The sequence below is a fragment of the Mastigoproctus giganteus genome, chromosome 6 (genome assembly GCF_048544385.1).
Source record: "Mastigoproctus giganteus isolate SK-2022 chromosome 6, ASM4854438v1, whole genome shotgun sequence".
Classification (NCBI taxonomy): Eukaryota; Metazoa; Arthropoda; class Arachnida; order Uropygi; family Thelyphonidae; genus Mastigoproctus; species Mastigoproctus giganteus.
Genome location: NC_143580.1, coordinates 105,972,148 through 105,997,044, shown reverse-complemented (window position 1 = coordinate 105,997,044; position 24,897 = coordinate 105,972,148). Strand labels below are relative to the sequence as shown.

At 37.6% G+C, this 24,897-nt stretch overlaps 1 protein-coding gene across 1 annotated transcript in view; it reads left to right on the top strand.

Annotated features, from left to right (window-relative positions):
• Positions 1-24,897, top strand: part of lili (LMBR1-like protein lilipod) — a 229,356-nt gene that overhangs the window by 191,951 nt on the left and 12,508 nt on the right. The window contains exons 12-13 of the mRNA XM_090376265.1: positions 8,088-8,165; positions 11,349-11,422. Of these exons, the coding sequence (XP_090232391.1) occupies positions 8,088-8,165; positions 11,349-11,422 (152 nt within the window). The remainder of the gene's footprint in view (positions 1-8,087; positions 8,166-11,348; positions 11,423-24,897) is intronic.

Below are 24,897 nucleotides of genomic sequence, written 5' to 3'. Positions count from 1 at the left end.
GTTTTGAAGTGCTTATGCCTTAAAAACCATAAAGCTTCTTTGTCTGAACTGAAAAGATAATGGGAAGAACATACAGGAGTGGTAGCAAGTACAGTAATGGTCAGAAGATGCCTCTTCGAAAATGGACTTGTAGCCCGTCGTCCTAAGAAGTCCCTCCTCACACAAAAAATGAAAAAGGCCCAATTAATTTAGTAAGGAGCATGACAAATGGACCCCTGAGCAGTGGAAATCAGTTATTTTCTCGGATTAGAAGAAATTCAACCAGCATGGCTCTGATAAGATACAAACGATTCGCCGTAGATGTGGTGAAGAATACCATCCAGCATGTATGGTGTCCACAGTGAAATTCCCTACCAGCCAAATGATATGGGGGTGCATTTCGTATTGCGGAGTAGGTCACCTGCAGTTTATAAAAGGTTTCATAAATGCCAGTGGATACCTGGCTGTGTTGGAGGGCAAATTGCTGCCGACCATTAGAGACCATTTCAACCTGCCAAATAACTGCATCTTTCAGGATGACTCTGCTCCTTGTCATCGGGTGAAAAGTGTAAGTAGACACTTCTATAGTTACTTTGGCTTCATTTCTGCATTAGTTTTTCAACAGTAATGTGTTTACATTTGTTACAGATGAAAAAATGGTTGGAAGAACGGTCCATTGCTACTGTTAGCTGGCCAGGAAACAGCCCAGACCTGAATACTTTAGAGAACTGTTTCCTTATTTCTGCAGTTGCCAGAAAGAAACCAAAGACCCTTTGTAAACTTTAGGAAGCCATAATTCGTGTTTGGAACCACGAACTATCAGTTGATTATCTTCAGAAATTTATCTTGTCGATGCCTCGACAGTGTGCTGCTGTCATCAGGGCCAGAGGCGGTTCAGCTAAATATTAATTTGCACCTGGTGAACTTTTCATTTTGTTTTCCATTTAAAATGATAAAGTGAAGCAAATTGAGGGCTTCTGATAACATTTCAGCTATAATTGTTGTGTTTATCAAAGCTCTTGTATAAAGGTTGCAAATGCTCATTTTGGAATATTTTGAGAGCACCTGTCAAATAATACTAAACTTTGCCTTAACTATTAATAAATATCTTTTGTTTATATTTCTATTTGTGATGCTAGTCATTAATGTAACATACCATAGTGAAAAAGGGTTAGAAATGTGAAATTCCTAGGTGATCCACTTTCTTTGAACACCAGTGTGTATATATATATATATATATACAGGGTGATTCACTACCAGTGGGACAAACTTGCAGGAGGTATAGGGGCACTAAGACGAATCGGAATCACATAGCATTGCAGGGTCCGAAATGCCTTCGTCATGCTGTAGAAGACGTTGAACGGGAGGTCGCGTGAACAGCGATCCCGCTGGAAATCAGCATTTGCGAACCGGTTCCCGAGGCAGTAGGATGGACGAGTATTCAAATGTTGAACTGGTCGACATGCACCTCGCGTATGGAGCTACGGACTGTAACGGGCGCGCCGCTCTGTGCTTGTACCAGGAACGTTTCCCGCACAGGCATGCTCCTCATCATACGATTTTCGCACGTGTGCACAGGTTACGTGAAACTGGTTGTTTCACGAGAGGTACCATGAATCGAGAGCGAATGCCGAGGACGCCAGACAATGAGGAGAATGTCCTACGTCTTGCAGAAGGCAATCAGAGTATGAGTACTTGAGCAATAGGCCAACGATTGAGTATTTCTCAACAAACCAAATGAGTTCATACCATCTGCAACGCGTCCAATCATTGGAGACTGCGGATTATCCACACCGGAGGACTTTTGCTACTTGGTTTCTTCAACAGAAACGGTTTGCAAATGCTGACTTCCGGCTGGATTGCTGTTCACGCGACCTCCCATTCAACGTCCTCTACCGCATGACGAAGGCATTTCGGATCCTGCAATGCTAAGTGATTCCGATTCGTCTTTGTGCCCCCTACACCTCCTGCAAGTTTGTCGCACTGGTAGTGAATCACCCTGTATATATATATACAGGGTGTCTCAAAAATACACGGCATTACTTCAGGAATGAATTCCTCATATGTGACAATTATAAAAATTATTTTATATCAACATAGTTCTGGAAATGCTTGGTTTCCGAGTTTTGAAGGTCTGTCTATGACACTTAACTGTTCACATCACCTTATAGTAATTGTTCAAAATGTTCACCTTCTGCCTGAATACAGGTCTCGCATTGACGTCTTGTGGACTCACGAAGACGATGCCAAATTCCTGGCATGTTTCGTATTGTCTCACAACCTGCCACAATTCGATTGCGGAGAGTTTCCACATCAGCTACAGGTGTCAAATACACCAATGACTTTAAATGACCCCACAAAAAGAAATCTAGTGGGTTTAAATCAGTGAGCGTGGAGGCCAGGCAGTCGGTCCACCCCTCTACTTCAGGAATCATAGATCTTGGGTTGTCCTCTGTCGGCAGCATGAGGTGTAAAGGTCCCATGTTTACAAAGGCGGTGATAGATACCTTCAAACATTTTCCTGTTTGGACATCTTCGTTCTGGAACCTTTCGTGGTACAAATGACGAGCCTCCAGAGCATTGCCGTCCGCCAAACCGTACATAAAGTGCATATCCGCTTGCTCCTGATTTGAGTACATGGTCGGAATGGAAAACCACCAGATTCTGTCAGTACCTTGTGATGAAGGAAATCTACCTGTGGGAGATAAGACATTCCGGTTAATAACTCAGGAACCAAGCATTTCCAGAACTACGTTAATATAAAATATTTTTATTGTCTACATATGAGGAACTCATTCCTGAAGTTATGCCGTGTATTTTATAATCCAAAATTAAATAGAGAGATAAAAAGTAATCAAAATATATTAAAATAAATAAGAAAAATAGTAGAAAAGCCAACATCAGGGGCAGCTGAAAGGCACAATCCACTACATGTTGCTTATAATAAGCTAAAATAGGATATTTTCCAGCAGCATGGCAAACCAGTAGAGTGAAAAAGAACTCAACCAAATAAAATAACGAAAATAACAATAACAGAAAAAGGACATCTCGACAGAGGTCCTCTGTCGAGATGGGGCATAATGGTCAGTCTGTTTTATTTCATTTCATTTTATTAATTATTATTTTCAATTTATTTGATCACATAACGTTAGTCTACGTTTCCATCTTAGTGAGATTTCACATAATTCGGAAATGGGTGCTTTCAAGGGGGTGCCACTAAATTTCTTTTAATTGGCTCAGTTTTCTAAATTATTTTAGGAACGTTGCTTCAACACTACCCTCTTCTTCTTTATCCCCCTCCTATATATTTTTCTGTTATTGTTATTTTTATTTTATTTGGTTGAGCTCTTTTTCACTCTACTGGTTTGCCATGCTGCTGGCAAATATCCTATTTTAGCTTATATATATAGTGAATAGCTATTGAGGTGTTGATTGACGTTATGACACATGTGTATCCGTGCGAGTGTCTTTAAAAATAAAAAAAAATTAATATTTTGTGAATAAACAATTTATGCACTAGTTCACCGATGATTCCAAAAAAAGAAAAAAAAAAAAAAGATAAGGTTATCCCCTCCACTTCGGGAGGGGGGGTTCAAGTGGAGGTAACCTGACCTTTTTTCACCATTATGGAAAGCATTCATTGGGGCAAGTTACCATTAGTGCTTCTGAGATTAGGGCAGGTGATACTAAACCAATGTTACCGTCTGTTGTGGTCATGCACCAATCAGCACATCGTTTTCCATGCCTACCTGTCAATCAATATATCGTTCTCAACTTCTGCTCCACACTGATAATACCTACCGTCTGTTTACCGAGCGAGCAACACCTAGAATGCAGTATCTTGAAACTAATTTTCCGCGTAAGTTAGCTTATGTTTCCCATGGTTCTTGTTTTGGCTTTCTTTGCCTTCGCCAAAATGTTTTTTGTGTAATCAGAACAGCTGCTATAAACATTAAAATTTTATTTGAACACATGAAACGCGTGCATTGCAGTTATGCAAAGAGTATATGATAATGTTAATATATAATAATGTTGATAATGTCATATTAATGAATAAACAACACACACTTTATAAAATAAAATAAAATAATATTTATAAATATTATGCATAAAATAAAATAATATTTATAAATATTATGCATAAAATAAAATAATATTTTTAAAGATACATTGTGTGCAATATTGCAAAGGTAATCCATCACAGATCTATTTTCATATGATCATTCACAACCATCATTATTCTCTTCTCTCTCTCTCTCTCTCTCTCTCTCTCTCTCTCTCTCTCTCTCTCTCTCTCTCTCTCTCTCTCTCTCTCTCTCTCAACTGTCGCCTTCTTGCGTTTTGGACATGATTCACCACGAAGTATGCATTCAGCCTGGTTATCGACCTGTTGCTGTTCTTTCTGAAATTCCTCAATGATCCTATATATGCCAATATGTGCTCATCCATCTATACTCTACCATCTTCTATACCACGCCTTAACACTGTTTTGTGTATGGAATTCCTAGTTGAATGGAATCATATAAAAACCATAATGTTGGTGGAAATAATGGAGAGTGAATTACCATTACGCATATACCGTCCAATTCTTCCACATATATAATTGTCTTCAAATCACTCTATCACATCATTAGCCTCCCATGGTAAATGTGGCTTCAGAACGTTAAATGCTTGTGGTATCTCACCAGAAGGAATAAATGCCAAGGCACGCAAATGTCGAAGCAGCAAACTAAATTCTTCATCTGTGCTGAGATGCCAGTCCACTTGCTGGAATTTTTCTCCAAACACATTGTCCCAGGTGGAAAAAACATAGTTTTCATTACCTATTGGTGCTTGTATTGTATATAATTACCAAAAAAATTATGGGCACGGTTTTAAATGTACCATCCATAATCCATTATTGGGCACATGATGGAATTTAGGCGTTGAATATTTACTTTTGTTGTAAATAGGAGAATTCTTTCCTCTCCCACTGCAGAGTCTTTAACAAGAAATCCCATTTTATTATTATTATTATAATACGAAAAAGGGATATTTTTACCTGTTACCCCTTTCAGAATATCCTGGCCAGAGCCCATGGTCATTCTTAATGTACTTGTCAAAGAAATTTGTGGAAGTACAGCTAATAACAAATATCTGTATAATTACAGTTTTAGTTTATTCTAATGATATTTATGACGCAGCTGCCAAAAAACTTTACTTTAAATTTTCATATTCTGAAAATATTCTTATTTCAAGTTTTTTATCTTTAGCATTTCAATGCTATACCTATAATTATTGCTCAAATGCCCTATACAAATACCAAAATTCGACATGAAAAATTACCAATTAAATGCAATATAATAAAGCAAAATTAATTAAGTCATTTTTATTTGTTTGATTGTATTTTGAAACTGTGTTTCTGTAACAGAAAACATGATCTTCAAATTGAGAGAGGTATTTGTCGTTAAAATTTTTATTTTTGATATTCTTTCTACCAAATTAATCTAATAAGGTAAATTTTTGCTTACTGAAAAACTAATAAATATATAGAATTATATTCATATATTTTTACAATATAGTAGATACTGTCGGGATTCTGGCCGTTGGGATTTTGGCTGTTGGGAATTTGGGCCAGACCTAAATGAGTAATATAATAATTAAAATAGATTCTATTTTCTAATAAAGTTTGTTAGCATTAGTATTAGCAGAAGCATATGATACAAGAAAGCAAGCTTATGCAGCATCAGCCAAAAATTGTGTTCTCTATAATAATTCTTTATTCAAATTAAAGCTTAAAAGGTGCAGAAATTTACCTTTAGCTAGCAGGTGGTTGATTGCTTGCTGGAACAAACTTCCATCTGTCATTGTAGAAGTTGATGCGTACCTGCCCACCCACCATTGAGTAAGCCAACAAGCTTCGAAATATGTCTGGGTGGTGGTGCCCACTGAGAATAAATAACCGTAGCTTCCTCTACTAGAGAAGCATTATTTATTTGAAGTAGTGCAATACCTGGTATCTTGTTGTTGAAGGTAGACACAATATGGGATAAAATTAAACAATGCCTTTACACTAATGTAGTTAAATTTATATGTAAACTATGGTGTATCTATTATATAGTTAATTTAAACCCATATCATATTATGCCTTGTGCATTTAGTCTTTAAGTACAATATCATTCTGTTCAACATTTGGCATCTCTCATATTGTGGAATTAACTTCGCAACTGTGATGGCATGTTTGCATTATCAGGGTACCTGCCCACCCACCGATGAGTAAGCCAACAAGCGCATCTTGGTGGTGGTGCCCACTGAGAATAAATAACAATAGCCTCCTATACTAGAGAAGTGTTATTTATTTGAAGTAGCGCAATACCTGGTTTCTCATTGTAAAGGTAGCCACAATATGAGATAATTTAAACAATGCCTTTACACTACGTATGTAGTTAAATTTATGGGTAAACTATGGTGTATCTACACCAATATTATTTATATAATAAAATAGCCTATGTATAGCTCCATCTGGCCAGAAGGATGTTAATTGTTAAGAGTAATGACCAACCTCACATTCTATCTTGAATGACAAGAAAACAGATTTTTTTGCTGGCAGTTGCAGAAAGTGAAATCTTTCCTTAATGCAGCTACAGTTTGGTCAGGAGTTGTGTGTAGTTCAGCCACAAAACAACCACTACTCCAGACTTCTGTTAGCCCTAATTGACTGATCTGGAAGTGGTGAAAGTTCCTACAGTGAAATTGCAAAGAGGGGTGAATGACAACTTTTGCTCAGGTTCCTGCTTGAGAAGGGGACTTCGTTGTTGGCAGAAACAGATCAGCATGGTAATTAGAGTGGAAGAAACCATGTTGTTTGCTAAAATTATTTTATAAGCTGGAGCTCAGGAACCAATTAGTGGCTTCTAAAATGATGTCATTTCGGGAGCTGAATGTATACAGGGTGATTCACTACCAGTGCGACAAACTTGCAGGAGGTGTAGGGGGTACAAAGACGAATCGGAATCACATAGCATTGCAGGGTCCGAAATGCCTTCGTCATGCGGTAGAGGACGTTGAACGGGAGGTCGCGTGAACAGCGATCCCGCTGGAAGTCAGCATTTGCGAACCGTTTCTGTTGAAGAAACCAAGTAGCAAAAGTCCTCTGGAGTGGATAATCCGCAGGCTCCAATGATTGGATGCGTTGCAGATGGTATGAACTCATTTGGTTTGTTGACAATATCCTCCATACAGTGGATTGGGAAATACCCAATCGTTGGCCTATCGCTCAAGTACTCGTACTCAGATTGCCTTCTGCAAGACGTAGGACCTTCTCCTCATTGTCTGGTGTCCTCGTCATTTGCTCTCGATTCATGGTACCTCTCTTGAACTCACGTAACCTTCTGTGCACACGTGCGAAAATCGTATGATGAGGAGCACGCCTGTGTGAGAAACGTTCCTGGTACAAGCGCAGAGCGGCGCGCCCATTGCAGTCCACAGCTCCAGGTTCGCAAATGCTGACTTCCAGCGGGATCATTGTTCACGCGATCTCCCGTTCAACATCCTCTACCGCATGACGAAGGCATTTCGGATCCTGCAATGCTATGTGATTCCGATTCATCTTTGTGCCCCCTACACCTCCTGCAAGTTTGTCCCACTGGTAGCGAATCACCCTGTATAAACTACAGTGATATCAACTATTGAGTAATTGCATCTGAGAGAGAATGGAGGGCACCTTTGAAGCATTCTCTGTTATTGCTGTGTTTCTGGTAAGAATATCTACAATTCCACCCTTATTTTTCTACAGTATAATACAGAATATGTTACAGCCTTATCAAAAAGAACAGTAGGGTTCATGCAGAAAATTGGGTCTTTGCTATTAAAAAATGTTTATTGCGGGTTTTCAGAAAAAAAAAAGTAAATAAAACTGCCATTACTTCTTTATCAGGAAGTACAAACACACACACAGTACCGTTGGATTACAACATAGTGTCATTGATACCAGACTTCATTGACTTTTATCAATAATTTTACAAAGCAATATGCTGTTAACAGTTATACACTTTATTTTTATTCACTAGTGCACATGTGCTTGCTTGTTATGTTATCTGTTTTAAAGAAATGTCTTAAATTCTTTTTAGGCAATTTCTGCCCTGAAAGTATTTCAAAACATTCTTGAGTTGTTAGTGGGGATTAAAGCATTACCATTATATTCTCAAGTAAGTGAAACAGTTTTATTTGCATTATTAATTTTTATGTGCTGTTACAACTTTGCTTGCTAAACTGTAGCTTTGATAATCAGAAAGGAATTTACAGTAAACCCCCGCTATTCGCGGTATCTGTATTCGCGGTTTCGCATATTCGCGATCGCTGATTTAATATGAAAAATGAAACCTAAAAAAATGTGAATTTTAAAGCGCCGTGAATATTTTCCGCCATAAAAAAACATGGGCGTGGCTAAAATTATCTTTCCCGGTCAAAACAGCGTTTAGTGGGTGGGGAAGAGGGGTGACAAAATCCTGAGCGTGGATGTTTCTCGCTAATCCTTGTTCAGTATGTATTATGCACTTGTCATGGAAGGTTTCGTCATTTGTTTTTAATTTATATGCTTATAACTTGAATAAATTTATCAATTTATAAATTGACATGCTTACAAAAGTGATAAATCTACCGTTTTGCAGTGTAAAACAGACTTTTTCGAGTGTGTTAACGGAAGAAAGTGCCTTTATTGTGTGTGTGAATAGACATCATATAAGGTGATTATCCCCTTGTATAAGGCAATGGTCAGGCCACACCTTGAGTACTGTATACAGGTCTGGAAGCCTCATTTTAAGAAGGATGTAAGGCTGTTGGAACGAGTACAGAGAAGGGCAACAAGATTAGTGAATGGAACAAAGGGTTGCTCTTACGAAGAAAGGTTTAAGTTTTACAAATTACAGTGTTGGAGAGTAGGCACTTGCAAGGTGATCTGATTGAGGTGTATAAATGCTTGAATGGTTAGAGCATGCTCAATGCTGATGGGATTCTTCCTCTTGCTCAGAATAATTGCCTGAGAGGGCATAAATTGAAATTGAGGAAAGACAGTTGTAGGATAGATGTGCGGAAGTTTGCCTTTAGCCAGCGGGTGGTTGATTGCTGGAACAAACTTATGTCTGTCATATAAGTTGATAGCTTAAACAGATTCAAGGCAGAACCAGACAAACATTTGGAGTGGGTGGATGAGTGAAATGAGAAGGGGGATGTGTGTGCATTTGTGGTTTTTTTTTTTTTTTTGGCTGATGCTAGCTTTCTTGAGCTTGCTTTTTTTTTTGCATCTTATGCCCTTGCTAATGCTAATTATATTTTCATTCATGCAGAAAAGTGTTTATTATTGCAGTTATAATAACCTGCATAAAATCTGCCCTTTATCAGGTTATCTTGTTTCCATATTGTTCATCCCCATCTAACATATATTTTATACTTACTGGAGAAAGCCGTTTTTGATGCATGTTATAATAAACCAAACTAACAGTCCAGCACATCCTCATTAACTGTTTCCACCAACAGAGATCTAAAAGCAACCTTTAGATCTCTGTTGAACTTGGCAGCAACCATTTCTCTTGCGCATACTTGAAATTATGCATATCTTGGTGAACTGTTCTACTGCTTGAAGTGCATACAACTGTATAATCATCTCAACCATCATTATGTCATAAAGAAATCATGAATAGGTATATTTTAGCCCAAGTATCCCTTTTTCCAGTAATATTGTAATACACCTACATTAATCCTTTTATTTTTGAGTTTGTAAGAAATGTGTAGTTCACAGTAATGAGGTTTCCACTATGGCTGACTTTGCAGAGTGAATTGTGCATGTAATTTTTAAAAAAATTACTAAAATTAAAACTTTTTAAGTGTTTTTTCTTATTTTTACCTGATTGCCTGACATCAGAACGAAATTATTGTGAAAAATCAAATCAGAAATTTTTAAATTTGTAAAAAAATTCAAAAAATATTCGAAAAACTCATGGTTATTGCTAATAATAATATTTTTAATGGTACAATATCCTCTATATCTGCTATCATTTATCATTTTGTTTAATTTCTTCAGTTTCTAGATTTTAATTCCAGAGAACGTCAGTTTTTTTTTTTTTTTTTTTTTTTTTTTAATCTAAATCTGACAACAGCAACAGCCACTTACATACCTCTGTCAATTCTATTCCCTCCTCTTATTTTCCAAGTTGTTCTCATGCTGCCTTCTGTTAAAATGTGTCTGCTATTAGTTTGAAGTGCACATAAGAGACAGCAGCATGTATTGAAAAATTTCTAAATCTTTTGTACAGTATGAAGCCAAAGTGGAAATTACAGAAAAACATAAATTTAAATACATATTTTAAAAAGGGTTAAAATGCCACCGACCAGTTGAGGCAATATTTTAACACAGTAATTTGATATAACCTCTTGAAGGGTTGAATTGAAAAAAATCATAATTTCTTTTGTTACACAGTTACAAATCAAAATCCAGTGTCATTACAGTCATGGTTTTTTTTTTTTTTTTTTTTTTTTTTTAACTGTAATTGTTGACCTCTATATATTATTACATTGTAATGCCAGCCAAGGTCGTCATCAAAAATAAATAATCAAAAAATAAATGGTGATGGAAAACAATGATGTTCAGGTCATACAGTTTGTTTGAAATTTTGCTGACCTGCCAAATTTCAAACAAAGCAAGTGTTGAGGTGTGGTGACTTTATCCCCTTAGAGGAAGGACTGTGGTCACTTTCCTTTTAGTTTATTCCCATTGTAAGGAAGTGAGAGCATGCAATTGCCTTTGCTGAATGAGGTAAGGTGACTACATTGCTTGACAGTTATGCTAATGAATAAAATAGCTGCCTTCAGCAGTGAGAGTAACACCCAATTATTTACATTGAGAATAAATTAAAACCGAATGGTTCTGGGCAATATTAGGTAATGGTCTCGAGCTTCCATGTGGCACTGGTTTATCGAAAAACTTAGCGGCCAAAGCCATGCTTCGGCTCCAGAACAGAATTACCACTTTTATTCCTTTCTCATGACATTACACAGGCATCAATTTGTATCATGAAATACAAGAAATGTCCTTTAAGAATATTAATTGTTTTGTGACTGAGTTTTAAAAAAAAATCACGTAGCAAGTTTGAGTAGCATAGAATGAATATAGTAAATTTTAAGTGCCATTTGCCATTCTATGTGGTCAGAAAGTGTCCTTATTCATATATATATTTACTTAAAATATTGTTTATCTTAATGGATAGTAACGTTTCATCATTTCCTAACCTTAATGCTTTACTAAACAAAATATGATATTATATTTATCTTTGTTTTAATTTTTTTACCTTTTACCGAAGTAACTTTTTTTTTATGAAATAATACTTTTTTTTCAGCAATTTTCTCTAGGAATTAGCTCATTATCTTCCTTAGGACCATTGGGTGCATGTTTGGAAATTGTACTTATTTTGTATCCTTTATGGAATATAATTTATTAAAGTAGTTGAACTCAGCCGATAAATGTAAATAATAAAAATATAGAGGTAAAACATCTGAAATCCGATTGTTCCAAAATCTTGACATTTTTAAGATTCAGAACCCCTAGGAAAGAGAGAATTGTTTTCCAAGTAGTTCTATTGGATGGTAACTGGTTCTCCTAATGTGATGATATTTAATATTAAATAATATTTAACTTATGCTTTCGAAAATTTATTCAGCTGCTTGCTGAATGAATTTTCATCAATTTAGTACTGTCGATTTAGTACACAGCTCAGGGCATTCTTATCCATGAAAGACACGGTTTATTCATGAATATTATATTTTACTCCCGAATGGTACGATTTATACCTATTCATACATTGAACACATTGTAGAGATTCCAGCCAGTTAAAACTGATTTTGTTAGTGATTGCTCAGCAATTTCATTGTTGTTGGGTTTTCATTGTTTTTTTTGCTATGGACTTCTTTTTTCAAAATTTTTACCAATATCCAAAGGGAATAAAAGAATATATAGAAATGAAGTAAAATATTTAAAAATCACGGGTTAATCACATGGATAAATTGGCAAAAAAGTAAGCATTGAATGCTGCCAACTGAGCAAGTTGCCAGTGCATTCTATGTTTACCTGCTATGTTCTCAGATAATGATATTTAATTTGCAATTCACACTTGTTTAGATTTATTTTCTATAAAACCAGGTCCTGAGATGTCTGATTTTCAGACATTCTACCTATATTTAATTTATTGCGACTGCCCTTTAGAAAACTGATTTGAACTATTTAGTTTGCTTTGCAGGCAATTTCATTATGGTTTGATCATTACAGCCCATTATAAAATATGTCTTCTATGACAGTATAGTGCAGTGGTTTTCAGCCGGGATGCCGCAACAACATTTTGCGGGTGCCACGTAATTTGAGCTTAAGTTACTTAAACTTATTATTATTTTTTAATTTATATGTTTATTTCATTATAAAAAAGGTGTACAGTATCTTTAGTGGTGATCTATAACTGATGTTTACTTAGTACCTCTGTATAAAAAATAAAATTATATACTGTATATATATAATTTGTATTATGAAATGTAATTTTTATAATTATATTATTGTAGTAAATAACACACACACACACGCACGCACGCACACAGAATCGGATCTAACAGGCAGGAAATTGAGTAGGGGTGCCACAAAATAAAATAAATTACTTAGGGGTGCCGTTATTAAAAAAAAAAGGTTTAAAATCACTGGTATAGTGGTTTTATCCTTGTCGCTCATTTGAAGAGGTCCAGATTTGAATCTTGTCAGAGAACTGGAAGAATTCTGAAAAACATTTTCATTTGGGCCATAGTTAACTGATCTCAAGGTAGAGGGAGTATGGTTTTCTTCATGCAATATGACCTTAGCTGCTAATGCACTATATAAATATAACAACAGCAGTTATGAAATCTGTTTACTACAAAAATATAATAAAATGAATGGAATGATTAAATGCCACTTCGGAAAACAAATGAAAATCGAAACAAAATTATGATTGCACAACATCAGTTCAAAATCAGCCCTCTTCTACAGTTGTGAGACTTCGATAATAAATAAGAAATATGCATAAAAACTAGAAGCATTACAAATGAGATTTTTAAGACCATTATTAGGCTTTACAAGGCTAGATCATTAAAGAAATTCAGATTTCATGAAAAATTAAAAGTAGATAATACAGTAAATGACATAAAACAGTATCAGAAAAAAATGGATCAGTCACATAGAAAGAATGAACCCAAGCCCTATCTGAACTACAAACCTACAGGCTAGAGAGATGTGGGCCAATCAAGACCACCTCCAAGAGCTACAGCGGAACAGATCTTAAAAGTCCTAAGCCGGATGAAGTTCATAATGATGGTAATGATGAAATCTGTTTAATTCCATCCTTAATGCATAAGATGAAGAAATCGGCATTGCAAAATCAATTATTTAACTAATGTACAGTTGAATAAAAGAAAACTGTAGTACTAAGCTGAGATGAATATTGGCTGTTGCCATGTAGGGGAGGGGAGAGACTGATATTGCAAGGTAAAATAACCATAATAGCAGAACTGTGTTTTAAATATCATTTATAGCTAGTTTTTAAAGTCCATTGCAATCTGATTTGTGTTTTTAACCATTGAAGATTGTTGTATAAAATTCAAAGTTTTAGGAAATATACTGATTAAATTTTAAACTTAAATTATATTTTATTTATAACTAGTGTTTGACATCCCTGATCTGAATGTTAATAATAATTGCATGATAGTGGAAATTTAAATGCATACCTTTTGCCTACTTACATGGAAATACTGCTGTGCGTCATTCATGAGATTTGCATCTTTGGAACCTAATATGGGCCTACTCCCGAAAATGTTCTGGAGTGATAGACCTGTTGTAGTTGGTTTCCCAGCTCCAGAAGGTCTCCAGTAGATTTTTCTTTTGACCAATCACTTAGAAACAGCTATATTCTCTTATGCTGTTCCTTATACAATAATGACATGTAATTTTCCTGTTCTGTGTATATGTGTTAATTATTAATATTAATTGAAAGTTACCATTGCATTCATGCATACGACTCCAAATAGCCATGGCAATCAGTCACACACTCTGCATGAGTAAAGTACTTAAAGCAAGCAAGCAAGTGATCCCCCATCCCACTTCAAACTTTCTGTGGCATATTTAAACAGCCTGCTACTTTAACCTGTCAGTGGTGGATAATGGCTGCCCAATTTTCTTTTTAGTTTCTGAGGAATGTTTTCAGTTTTTTTTTTTTATTATTATTATTATTATTATTCTGTTTGAAGTGGCATATCTTAGCACTTCCTGTGTTTGAAGAGAATGGATTCCTGTGTGACTGAGTATTTAAAGCTGATGGCATAAAAAAGGAAACAGTACAACCACTGAAGAAATGGTTTAGAAAACTCCTAATTATATGTACAGTTGTCATATAATTAATACGCTTTTGCTTATAATTTAATTAACTCTAATTAATAAAGATAATTTATGAAAAATCCCTAGAGTTACTCTCTAAATTAGTTGGTAGGGCTTACCTGTTAAAGTGATCCGGGCATGGAGTCTCTTCGTCCTACGTGTAAAGGACTACAGTATAATTAGAATACATGGTATTGTAAATAATCAAATATCATTATCAAATTGAAAACTTGTACCACTCCTCAAGCAATATTCTATCCCCCACAGGAAATATCAAGTTCCCGAAATGTAACCATAATAGTTTTAAGTGTTTGGCATTGAGGTGGTTCAGTTCCTTTAAAAATTGTATCATTTCGATAATAAATTACTTAATCTACTACATGATATAATACTGTAGTGTCTATCAATTCATTAACATAATTTGTATCATTTTCAGGCAAATGCACCAAATTTTTTTGCAACGTTTGTAGCCATGTATGAGACATGGGCCCATCACTTTCAGCCAGGGACAAAGGAGTAGTCCAATCATTAGAAACATAGCTCTTTTTTCCTCCTCCAAAGAATGCCAAGTCAATTCCTTCTGCTGGCAAGTGATGGCATCAGTATTTTTGGACACTGATGGAGCATTGCTAGTGGATTACCTTCAGAAAGGCCAGACAGTCACAGCATTAGTAGAGGCATACGATGCAAGAAAGCAAGCTTATGCAGCAGCAGCCAAAAAAAACCCCTCCCATTTTATCCCTCCATTCTTTCCAAATGCCTGTCCAGCTCAGCCTTAAATTTATTTAGGCTATTAGCTTCCACAACAATGGGCAACACAGGGTATATTATGCAGAAATTGTAAGGCATTTTTGTGAAAACATCAAAGAAAAATGCCAAGGAAAACTCAGCAAAGGAGTCTCATTCCACCAGGACAATGCACCTACTCACAAGTCTGTCATTTGCCATGGCTGCACTGCATGAGTGCGACTTTCAGATCTTGTACCATCTCCCGCCAACAGTGACATCTTTGTGGCATTGGATGCATTCCTGGAAACCCAAGAGTAAACTTTCTTCGCAGCTGGAATCAGCATGCTGCAGCTTTGGCAGTAAAATTGTTTTGACCCCACAAGGGACTGTGTTGAAAAGAAACATTTTACCAAACTCCTCAAATAAACCCTTCATACTCAGGGCATGAACTTTTCAAACACTCCTCATACTTTTATTATTATTATTATTATTATTAGCCGTATGGTACAAGGAAGCCTGAGGCTTATGCTGCAGTAGCTAAAAAAAAATTTGAGTACCCAGAGAGAGAGAGAAGTAGGAGGGAATCACCAAAAAATAGAAGAATGCTGATATCCAGCTCAGGACCCTGGGTGTACCAAGCCCGTACTCACGAGATGTGAGCCCCTGGGGTACTTGCGAATGAAACACTTTCCATAATGCATTATAACCCACAACATAATAATTGTCTCTCCACTTAATCTAATGAAAGCTGTTAAGTCCCCTTATCCTTTCCTTTGGCTTTTAAATATCTTTGGACACCTATATTCTTGATTACAACCCAGATTTTTATGATACACTTCATGGTCATCTAGGCTGTAATGTCCCCCGCACCACACACAACTTCCACCTGTGCTGGATAATCATAACCCCCTCCTTCATCCCTCACAACATTTCCTGTTCGCCTTGTATTATCCATAATGAAATTAATTGCCCCTTATTTGCAGATGATACCCTATCTTAATTATCCCTACTTCTAAGCATTACTATATAGAAAACTTGTAGTGTTATATTCATTGGAAAGCTGCTAGTTGAGAGAGGATACACAATATAATAGTTTAATGGCAGCTACAAGCAGTGGTTAAATTGGGTCTTGCACTTCTTATAATGGCACATGCAGCAGCCTAGAAAACAAGAAGTGGGGAGATTACTCTCTGGAACTGCTGGGAGCTCTCACAGGAAAAGTATATACAAAGGGTACTAGGAAAGTTTTGCAATACAGCTTTATTTATTTAATTTTTTCAAAGTAATTTCCTCTACATTCAATACACCTCTCCATCCTCCGAAACCAATCTTTAAACCAGTTCTGCCAAGTTTCACTAGGGAGTAAAGCACACTCGTTGTCCCAAGCCCGTAGAAGGTCCTCATCACTGGAAAACCGCCTCCCTTTTAGCTTCATTTTCACATGCGGGAACAGTGCAAAGTCGCAGGGAGCAAGGTCTGGACTGTAGGGAGGGTGCTCGAGAAGTTTCAGTCCTGTCGTGGTCAAATATTCGGTGCAGGCTTTGGCGCGGTGAGCTGCAGCATTATCGTGATCGAGGTACCAGGTGTCCATTCTTGACTTTGGCCGCAGGTTCTTCATAGATCCAATGACTTTAGGCAGGCATTGTTCAGTATACCACTTAGCTGTGACTGTCTTCTGCGTGTCCAAAACGACACGTTCCACAATTCCACTCGATTTGAAAAATACAGCTATCATTTTCTTCTTTACAGATCGGGATTTTCTGACAATTACGGGTGTGTCGTCATCATCAAAAACCCAAACTTTGTTTTGAGCCTTGGTCAGCAGATCGTAATAGTACAGCCAAGTCTCGTCACCTGTCACGATGTTCACATACCGAGATTGTCCCTTATCAAACTTTTTTAACATCTCCCGGCACCAAGTCACACGTCGTGTCATCTGCTCTTCAGTCAGTTGATGCGGCACCCAGAGAGAACAAAGTTTCTTCACGTGCAAATGATCTTGCAGAATCGAACGAATTGCTGGTGCATTTAGGCCCAAAGTATCATCTATCTGTTGGTAGGTCACTCGCCTGTTTTCGTCAAACATTTTTCTCACAGCAGTAACGTTTTCCTCCAGAGTGAAATTTCCCCTTTGGAATTCTCTATACCACCTGAATATCGTTGTACGATGTGGACAATCATCATCTAGTGCAAGAGTCATTTCTTCTAAGCACTGGTCTATGGTTAAACCACGCACGAAATTATACCACAAAACTGTCCTTATCTCATTTCGTGACCACGATGCCATCGCAAGCACTTTACACTCTCACTACTAATGAATAACTGAGCCCATCGAATTGGCGCGGTGGCTACTATGCACGTATGAACATGTCTCAACATGCAGCAACAAGCAGCTTCCTGTGATTCATTGTTGCGTCATATTGCAAAACTTTCCTAGTACCCTTTGTACAGGGGTTGTATTAGGGTTACATTACTAACAGTGAAAACAGACACGCTTAATTTTTTTTTTTTTTTAATGAAAACTTCAAAGAAAACTGGTATTAGAACCTGTAGTACCTAATACTGTGCGTGGGTTCAAAATTGAGAGGATGAAAAATTATACTTGAATTTCTGTTTATTGTAATTTTCAGAAAAAATATTGGTGAGGATAGGTTGTTCCAGAAAACAGAAGTTGAAGGAATTATAAACTTCCTGCTTCCATTTGCATTAATCCTTCAATCTCACCAAGTCACTTTTTTTCCTTTTTTTTTTTAATGAAAACCCCATGCATGATAGATATTAGAACCTCTAGTACTTAGAACCATACATGGGTTTAAGGTTGAGAAGGTGAAAGAAGATACTAGTTGACTTTATCCTTGAATTTCCATAGATTGTAATTTTCAGGAAATGGAAGTTGAAGGAATAAACGAGGAAGAAGGAAAGTTGGTTCTATGAGTTTGAAGTTTGACAGTAAAAGGATGCTGACTGGTTGCAGCACATGTTCGGACTGGTTTGTAAGAGAGAGTGGGAATTATAGAAGCCAATTCAAAAGAACAGTACCCATGGAAGTATCTATAGAAAATGCATGTAAAAGAAACAGAACATCTATGAGACAGAGAGTGGGGCGACTTTGTCATTAATTAACCTAACTGCCCTCTTTTAAATGGAATCTGGAAGCCTGAGGGAGGTTTAGGGGCCCCACTCCAGATATGGGAGCAATATTCCATGGTAAGGTGGATTTGCAATTTGTACAGATGAACAGCTGTGTGGAAGAAAACTAATGCCAAGAGAAAGAGAAAACTCAGTTTTTTAGATACAGAAGAAGCAATATTTGTGATGTGCTTATGCCAAGAGAGATTAGAAGTTAGGGTAATAACTAATAGAGATATGTGATCTTGTCTAGAAATTTGTGAGTCGCAAATTACACATGCAGGGCTATGAGATTTGCAAGAAATGACAGTATCCATGCATAATACGCTATCGAAACTGTGACTTGGCTCAGGATCTCAACGAGTACAAGCGCGAGATGATATCGCTGCACGTTCCATTTTGCAATAAGGAAACAGATATTGCTAGAGATGGAATATGTCAAGATCTACAACAACAATAAAAAGCTCATACTAGATCGTAAATTGTATGAATCAGACTTGGACATTAACAAAATGATTGAAATATGTAAGACGATGTGTCAGGACAAAGCTGACATTGAACATGGCGGAGCAAGCGGTAATGACCTGAATAGCCTTGTAACGTGACTGTGAGAAGAAGACCCCTCTTGAAAATTTTACAATCATCTAAACAGCAAGATGAATGAAGATCTAAAGTTCGCCACATTCAACTGACTCAGCCCAACTGCAAAGAGACGTGAAAACGTGATGACCAACAAGGACTTCTGCAACTTAACGAGAATGGCAAATGACAAGCAAAAGATTCTACTCATACATATATTTTGGAGTCTGTTATCTCCCATTCGTGAACTGATTCAAATATTCTTGACCGGCCCAGCTGGTTGCAGAAAAATGTTTATGATTCATCTCTTGATGGAAATATACAACCACTTCAGTAATACAGATGGGTACTGTAATGCCTATATTACATGCACTTCAACTGGTAAGGCTGAAGTGCATGTAATGTAATGATCTTGGATGTGCTCACAGCTGGTTTATGCCAGCTCTGAGCACATTCAAGATCACTGCCTTTAAGGTACCCATTTCTCTGGTTACCAAAAGGTTTCTGCCACCAGGTGGCAACGATTAGTCCAAAGCCATCTAAGTGATATGCCACGAATCATAAAACGTTTTTCCGCAACCAGCTGGTTCATTCTAGCTCTGAATACATCCAAGATCATCTCCCATGATCTTTTGCTTTAAATGCTTTACTTTACTTTAAATGCATTATAACCCATTAAATGCAAGATATCCATTTCTCTAGTTACCAAAAGGTTTTTGCCATGGCAGTGATTAGCACAAAGCCACCAAAGTGGTATGCCCTAAATCATGACTACTTTTCCGCCACCAGCTGGTTTATGCCAACTCTGAGCACATCCAAGATCACCTCCCATGATCCTTTGTGCAATCACCTCTCCCGACTCCATTTTTCTTTGTTATGAAACAAAAATAACATCATTTCTGCATCGCAAAATCGTGACAAATTGATTTTACTACTGTCCGAAATTTAGTAGGTGCCGGCAAGGATGTTTACACATCAAAAAAAAAAAAAAAAACATCCTTCCCATTTCACCCATGCATTCGTTCCAAATGTTTGTCTAGTTTTGCCTTGAATCTATTTAAGCTATCAACTTCCACAACAGCACATGGAAGTTTGTTCCAGCAATCAACTACCCACTGGCTAAAAGTAAATTTTCGCACATCTGTTTGACAACCGTCTTTCCTCAATTTCAGTTTATGCCCCCTCAGGTTTGTAATCTGAGCAAGAAGAAGAATCTCATCAGCATTAAGCCTACTCAATCCATTCAAGGCCTTAAAACACCTCAATCAGATCGCCTTGCAGGTGCCTACTCTCCAGACACTGCAATTTGCAGAACTTAAGCCTTTCTTGGTAAGAGCACCCCTTTGTTCCCCTCACCAGTCTTGTTATCCTTCTCTATACTCGTTCTAGCAACCCTTCATCCTTCCTAAAATGAGACTTTCAGACCTGTATGCTGCATATTCAAGGTGTGGCCTGACAATTGCCTTATACAAGAGAATAATCACCTACTTATTCTTGCTCGCTATCATTGACAAGACTCCTTGACCTACCTGGCAGCTTGTCTGCATTACTCAGACAACTTCATATCTGACTGCACAATTACCCCCAGGTCTCTTTCATTCTGCACCACCCGAGTGTAACACCACCCAGTTGGTACATTTCTCTGGGGTTACTGCTCTCCATAGGCAGTACTTTGCACCACGTCATAGTATCCAATCAAATTGATCAGACGACTTCTCTTAAAAAACCTATTCTGTGTCTGAATTATTACTGCAGTCTCTCTAGATTATCCTGCAGTGCTTCTTTAACCAGTGACTCCATTATTTTCCCTGGAACAGAAGTCAAACTAACAGGTCTGTAATTACTCGTGTCACCATTTGATCTCCCTTTGTGAATTGGGGACACATTTACTTCCTTTGCTGCTCCTTTAATATAACTGGATAGACCCCATCCACCCCAGTTGCTTTTCTTATGTTCAATTTCTTCTCCACTTTACTCTCAGTTAATACAAAATAATTTAGCTCCTTCCACAGTTTGATAAGCTTCTGGCCTCCATTTCCCCACAGACCACCTCATGTGTAAATGTAGATGCAAAATACTTATTCAGTTTATCAGCTACCTCAGTAGGTTCATCAACAATCAAACCATCGATATCAAGTGGACCAATCTGATTAATCCCTCTAGAGTTTACCTAAGTAAATTAGCCTTTGCTGTTTTTCTTTGCATCCTCTGTCAAAGATTTCTCGTAATCAGCTTTCACTTGCATAACCTCCTTTGTGACTTGATTACAGACTAGCTTATATCTTATGTCTACCATAGGCTCCTTGTCACCTGATAATTTATATGCATCCCATGCATTTGTCTTCTCTGCCACTAGTCTCATTAGTTTATCTGACATCCATTTACGCCTAAATCTTGAAAACTATTTCTTAGTTGATATGAAAAGCCTGGTAGTTTCCATTACTTCCTTGAATGCTTCCCATTTAGAATTTGCTGTTAGTAACATCATCAGTTGGTCCCACTGTATAGAATTTTAAAAAAAATACCCTTCCTTCTACCCCTTATAGTAGTTACATCTTGATTTAAATCCCACATCAGTACACTGTGATCATTGCCACCTAGTCATTCCTTTATCTGTAAATTGTTAATGCCTGAATATTCACTGCTGTAATCAGATCGAGTGTTACTCCCTCTGGTTGCTTGTCTAACATGCTGCTGTAGAATACAATCATCCAATAAATCCACAAAAGCCTTGCTAGCGTGTAATTGACCAATCCACAAGTTCCAGTCAATATGTGGGAAGTTAAAATCCCCCATTATAAGAGACACTCTGATTTACTGGCCCACTCTATTTCTCTGTATAATTGTTCATTGTACCATCAAAGTTATTAGATCTACAACAAACTCCAACCCTCATTTTTGCTTTCCCAGTACCTATGTCTCACCAAACTGACTCAACATTGCAACATCTATGTCAAATGGATGCACTTCCTTAAATTTTGTTTCTTAACTAGCAGCATAACCCCTCCTCCCTTCCTATCCTGCCTATCCTTTCTGTACACATTATACTCCCCAAATACCATTTCTGCATTCCTTATATCTGTGTGACACCAAGTCTCTGATATCCCAACAGTATCCACCTTTGATGTGTCAGGTGGGCAGGAGCAGCAGTGCGTAGCACACTCTTCTTGATTAGACCGGGGTTCAAATGGCGCCTCCGTAGCCAGGTGGGAAGGGGCAGCAGTGCGTAGCACACGCTTCTTGATTAGACCGGGGTTCGAGCCCGTCACCACCAAATACGGAGGATGCGGAAAGGTTAAGGAATGACCACCGCATATCTTGGAGCAATATGGCCTTAGTTGCTAATGCTCCTAAAAACACAACAACAACCGGGGTTCAAGCCCTTTAAACCACCAAATACGGTGGATGAGGAAAGGTCAGGGAATGACCAACGCATGTCCCCGGAGCAATATGGCTTTAGTTGCTAATGCCCCTAAAAAACCAAATAACAACAATAACCTTTGATGTGTTGACCAGCAATTCAAATTCATCAAATTTATTTACTATACTCCTAGCATTGGTGTACATGCTAGTATACATGCACCTGTTCTTAAGTTACTCTAACACAGCCCATGTATTTACTTGTTTCATGACTCCCAGAAGTTCTTGAAATCCCCAGCAACTTACTTTCCAGGCTGCTGCTCATTCCAATAGAAGCAGTGCAAGAATCATTTCCACCTCTGCCTGTGGCTACTGTTAATCTATTAGCCTGTAAATCCCCCAAGCTAGCAGTTTTCTGACCCACCTAACATTGCCTCGATAGCATCAGCAAATATTCGTGCACCCTTTCTAAGTGTGTTCCATCCCTGTAGAAGCAATCTTTTGTTAACAAGCACAGACCATGCTGAGAAAAATTCTACCCCATGAACCTTGCACAGTCTCTCCAGGACCAAATTGATTGACAAGACTCTCATCATATACTCCCTCCTATCGTGTGTGGTCAGGATTGCAAACACTTTCAAATTTAACCCTAACTCGCGACTTTTTTTCAACATTAACCTGTACTTGTTAAATTAATCCTCAGATCTCCTACACGAGCCTTGCTAGTGTGCAAGTGATCAATCCACAAGTTCCAGTCAATATGTGGGAAGTTAAAATTACCCATTAGCATTAGTATAGGCATATGATGCAAGAAAGCAAGCCTATGCAGCATCAGCCAAAAAAAAAAAAAAAACACGCTCCCATTTCAACCCTCTGTTCGTTCCAAATACCTGTCCAGCTCAGCCTTAAATTTATTTAGGCTATCAACTTCCACAACAAAAGATGGTAGTCTGTTCCACCAATCAACTACCCGCTGGCTAAAGGCAAACTTTCACACATCTATCCTACAATTGTCTTTCCTCAATTTGAATTTATGCCCTCTCAGGTGATTATTCTGAGCAAGAGGAAGAATCCCATCAGCATTGAGCATTCTCAAACCATTCAAGGCTTTATACACCTCAATCACATCACCTTGCAGGTGCCAAGTCTCCAGACACTGTAATTTGCAAAACTTAAGCCTTTCTTCGTAAGAGCAACCCTTTGTTCCAGTCACTAATCTTGTTGCCCTTCTCTGTACTCGTTCAAACATCTCTACATCCTTCTTAAAATTAGGCCTCCAGACCTGTATACAGTACTCAAGGTGTGGCCTGACCATTGCCTTATACAATGTTATAATCACCTCCTTATCCCTGACAGAAAAACTCATGTATATAATTGACAAGACACCATGAGCTACTCTTGCAGCCCGTCTGCACTGCTCAGAAAACTTGATATTTGCCTGCACAATTACCCCCAGGTCCTTTTCATTCTCTACCACTGTCGGTGTAGTACCACAGAGTTGATATGTTGCTCTGGTTGGGGTTGCTGTTTCCCATATGTAGTACTTTACATTTGTCAATGTTAAACTTCATTTGCCACCTCTCAACCCATCATAAGACATTCTGATTTACTGGCCCACTCTATTTCTCTGTATAATTGTTCATTGTACTCATCAGAGTTATTAGACCTATAACAAACTCCAACCCTTGTCAATGTCATTAGTGCCAACATGTACAACAATATAATCTTTTGTGCCCTTAAAAGATGATATCTACTCTACATTGTTATCAATTTTTGCTCCTGGCAGACATACCCTGGTCCTGTTCCACCTAACCTTCTTGCACAATATATCTCCCATTTCTCTTCAAATGAGTCACCTACAATTAACTCCTGTGGGACCAGTGCGGTCTGCCCTGAAGATTGTCACTGTGTTGCCTGGTGCACAAGAATGAGCTCTGGCATTGAGTTGGGCAGCTGAGAACTTGATTGGCCCCTTTTAATTCCTTCTAGGGGAATCTACCATACTCTTCAAACTCTCATAGAACCCATCAGAACACTGATTTGGCAACTGATTTCTTTGCATTTTCTGCATCTAACACACACACACACAAAGACATCTTCCATATCTAAATCATGTCCTGTTCTAGAAAGGTGCGCAAACATGTCACATTTTGCACATTTTTTTTAGACTGTGATGAGTTGGAGAATCGGTTCTCCCCTGAGCCACAGCACTTTCGCTACTTTGTGCATGTTGCTTTGCTGCTCTAGTCTGGGGCACAATTTCTGTTTAAATTCAATTAACAATAAGATTTATAAATTAATTGATTAATTGCCAATACTATACTAAGCTAACAGATTCCTAATACAGTGCTACGTGGGTTCGAGCCCATCACCACCAAATATGGAGGATGCGGAAAGGTCAGGGAATGACCACCACATATCCCGGAGCAATATGGCCTTAGTTGCTAATGCTCCTAAAAACCAAATTACAACAACAGTGCTACGTATTATGCTGTCTAGTTTTACGTTATACATAAAATCTCTAAAAGCTCAAACTTGATAGAGTTTGAGATATGTGTTACGCTATTCCCTAACAGTCTAATATATTACAATGGTGTCAAGTTTCGAACGATAGAATTTTTACCGATACTAAGTAATAACTTTCAAAATCTCCATCTAATTTCAAAATAAATTAGGTATCATAACTAGCAATATAAAGCTACTTC